General features: G+C 55.7%; 1 protein-coding gene across 1 annotated transcript; it reads left to right on the top strand.

Annotated features, from left to right (window-relative positions):
* The first annotated feature begins 21 nt into the window (after window positions 1–21).
* LOC138161654 (carabin-like) lies at window positions 22–2,512 on the top strand. The gene is made up of 2 exons (XM_069088422.1): window positions 22–1,277; window positions 1,366–2,512. The coding sequence occupies exons 1-2, from the start codon at window positions 1,092–1,094 to the stop codon at window positions 1,705–1,707; spliced, it is 528 nt and encodes a 175-aa protein (XP_068944523.1). The 5' UTR covers window positions 22–1,091; the 3' UTR covers window positions 1,708–2,512.
* Window positions 2,513–3,439: the final 927 nt, after the last annotated feature.

The raw sequence follows: 3,439 nt of genomic DNA, 5'->3' as shown, positions 1-3,439 counted from the left end.
GTCTGAAGAAGGACTCAGCTTCTGCCATGACATGCCCCACTCTCCCAGTCCTGAGCCTTGGCGAGCTCCTGATGGGGCCCAGACTTGTAGGAAGCCACATAGCCCTCCAGAACTCTCTCTGGGCTCAGCCTGCCCTGAGCTGTCATCTCTTTGGTCTTACCCCTAACAGTGGCCTTTGGCAGGGATTGGGGGAGTCGAAGAAGCCTTCCTGAAGGAGGGGGGCTCTTGAAAGATATGTGGGGTTCTAGAAAAAAATGGGAAAGCATGACAGGCAAGAAGCATGGGCAAGGACAGAGAGGCAGGAATGAGCTTGGTGGCCACATAGGAAAATGAGGCACCCTGGCTAGAATATGGCCGACAGGTTGGAGATGAGGCCACACGAGGTGGGGCCAGGCTTGGGGGGAGGTCTCGGGGGAGTGCCCCAGAGGCCAGCCCTGTACCATTTAGCACATTTATCAGTGACTTCTAGAAAAGCATAGATATTGGGCTCATCACATCTGTGGATAATAGGAAGCGGGGAGGAAGCAATAATGGGCTGGGTGATGGCCAGGATCCAAAACAGAGGCATCAGCAGGCAAGAATGATGGTCCAAATCCCCCAAGTTAAGTTGAGCAGGGATAAATGTAAAGTCTGACACTTGGGTCCAAACATGGAACCTCCCAAGCACCAGCCAGCAGTTTGTCTGGAAAGGATCTATCTGGGGGGCTTAGCGGACCACAAACTTAATGTGTCTTCATATGGCAGTCACAAAAGTGAATGTGACCATGGGCTGCATTGAGAAGAAGTGGGTCCAAGGCCCTCCTCTTTCTGTCCCCATCAGAGCAAACTCAGGGTGTTCAGTTCTGTTGATCACAGTTTAGGAAGGCTGAGGGAGCCTTGGAGGACAGGGGAGCTGTTTGCAGGTACTAAAAATGACAGTCACACTGTGAGCAGAGACTTCCTAAGGCCTCAAGCTACCACACCATGGAATGGGCTTCTGGGGAAGGTCAGGAACTTCCCTGGATTGTCTGGCTTCGAGCCTAGGCTGGATGGCCTCAGTGGAGAAGTGCTTCCTCTTCAGGGGAGGATGAGCTGCCCTCTGAGGGCATGGCATGCTCCCTCTGAGGCACCCTATCTCTCTAGGAGTGAAGGTCCTGTTCCGGGTGGGGCTGACCCTGGTCCGCCTGGCCCTGGGCACTGCTGAGCAGCGCAAGGCCTGCCCTGGGCTGCTGGAGACACTGGAGATGCTGCGTTCCATTCCGCCAGCCCAGCTGCAGGAGGACCTGTTCATGGCCCAGGTGGGTGGTAGCTCTGAGCCCCCACCTAGAGGTGGAGCCATCTCCCACATTTCCAGCCCACCAGGCCTTCAGCAAGCTGTCCCCACAGGTCCACGCAGTGGCCATCTCGGAGCGAGACCTGCAGAGAGAGAGCCTCACTCAGCTAGCTAAGCTCCAGAAGACATCCCCAGAGCTACAGCTGAGGCCCAAAGACCGCCTGCCTGGGGCCCCAGCCATCTTTGAGGCCCAGCAGCTGGCCGCTGCCAAGCCACCTGATCAGGAGGTCCCCCGCATTGTGGTGCACCCCCCAGAGGAACCTCGTCCCCGAAAGAAGCCGCAGACCCGGGGCAAGACTTTCCATGGGATGCTGACGAGATCCCGAGGGCCCCAGACAGAGGGCCCCTCGAGACCCCACCGCGCCTCATCCTCCTTCCTGGACACACGATTCTAAGAGACCTCCCTGGGGTTCTGGGAGAGAGGGCGCTCCCTGGAATGCTTTGGAGGACCTGGGTTTGAATCCTGGCTCCTCCCTCTAGCCTTGGCCATGACCCTCCCTTCTCTGGTAAAGACCCTCCCTCTTGTGTAAAGTACAGGGTTGGGGCTGGTAGTCTCCAAGGTCCCTTCCATTCCTGTATCTAGGACATGGTCAATCAGAACTGGGAGGTCATGAGGCTGAATTCCACTTCCCTCTTGGGAGAGGGTCTCCCTGCATCCCTCTCCAACCCGGGCTTCAGATCCCCATTCATGGCTCTCAGAAGCATCTCTGCAGCCTCGGAATCTATCTCTGATGGCCCAGGGAGCAGACTGGGGAGGCCATTCCTGGCCAGAAAGGATTAGACCCCAGTTACTCCATCTCCCCTCATGGCCCCTCCAGAGTCCACCAGCAAATATCTTCCTGCTAGAGCCAACTTGTGTTTGCATTTCTGGGCACCTATGGGGACCTGGCCCAGAGTTTGGCTCAAAAGTTCCAGCAGTAAAAGTGGGTTGAGCTGAACTAAATTCTGAGGTGCAAAGAATAAAATTCTGGGGTGCTACCCTCGAGAGCTCCACAGCCAGGCAGGGGTCATCACTCTGGCCTTGAATCACTGGGTGATGTGGGACCATTCCCTTCTCCACTCCTGGCCTCAGTTTCCCCTTCTCTGCAAGTAACAGGTTGGACTGGATCAGCCTCCAAAATGGGAGGGCAAAATGGGAAGGCTCCCAGGACTGGGCACGAGGCCTTTCGGGCACATTGTAGGTGCTTAATAAAAAGCCTACTGGGTGGAATGGTCTTTTTCTCTTCTAGAATCTTCCAAGTGGAATGGAATGTGTTTTCCGTTTAGTTGGGATGTGCAGGAGGTGCTATGAAGGGGGGATAAATTTTATCCTATGTGCTTCAGAATTTTCTGGAAATCTTGGAGCCCCCCCCACTCCCACCCCTTTTCAGCTCCCTTTCATCAGTCCATCAGTCCCTTCCTCTCTGAGTAGCTGCCCTCCCCCCAGGGTGCCTAGGTTCTATCAGCACATTTCCTTGGCCATAAAATGGGGTTAAGAACATCTGCTTCCTCATCCCAGGGGTCTTTGTGAGGCTAAAGGAGAAAGGGGACTGACGGATGGACGGAAGAATGGATAGAGAGGGCTTTTCTCCAACACTGTGTAAATGGCCACTCTTATACAACTATTGCTGATTTGGTGGTTATTATTGGGGGCCTGCCCCTCTCCCCCATTTCTGCACCCAACACTCCTTTAGTGAAGTTGATACTGCTCTGACCTTAGGGGCAGGAGACCTGGGTCCCAGGCCAGCCTCTGACATTGGCTGTGTGACTTCTGCTAGGTCTCTTAACTTCTCTGGACTTTTGTAGAGGCTCAGTAAGGCAGGACCACCCCCCTTCTCTGGGTGCCCCTCCCCACAAGGCAACTGACATCTTCCATCTCTGCCAGCTCCAGATGGAGGGGTGGGACTCTCTAGGCCCCAAACCGCCCCTCTCCTCCCACTAGGCCTGACTAAGAGGAGGGGGAAGAGGCTCCACTTGGGCCTCCTATGCTCCCCCTTCCCAGAAAGCCAAGGTTGGACAGAGGCCCAGTGTGTAAGAGACGAGAGAAAAGCCCAAAGGCTGTCCTCTCCTCCACATGACCCCCCCCGCCCAGAGCTGCCTGGGAGCTCAGAACCTGGAGGAGGCCCAAAGGCTCTGCCTGGCAGGCCC

Source organism: Petaurus breviceps, unplaced genomic scaffold, assembly GCF_028583685.1.
Source record: "Petaurus breviceps papuanus isolate PSGF00001 unplaced genomic scaffold, PetGlider_PUasm1.0 118468, whole genome shotgun sequence".
NCBI classification, from domain to species: Eukaryota; Metazoa; Chordata; class Mammalia; order Diprotodontia; family Petauridae; genus Petaurus; species Petaurus breviceps.
Note: the sequence above shows the minus strand (reverse complement) of the source record. Positions and strands in the feature narration are given on the sequence as shown.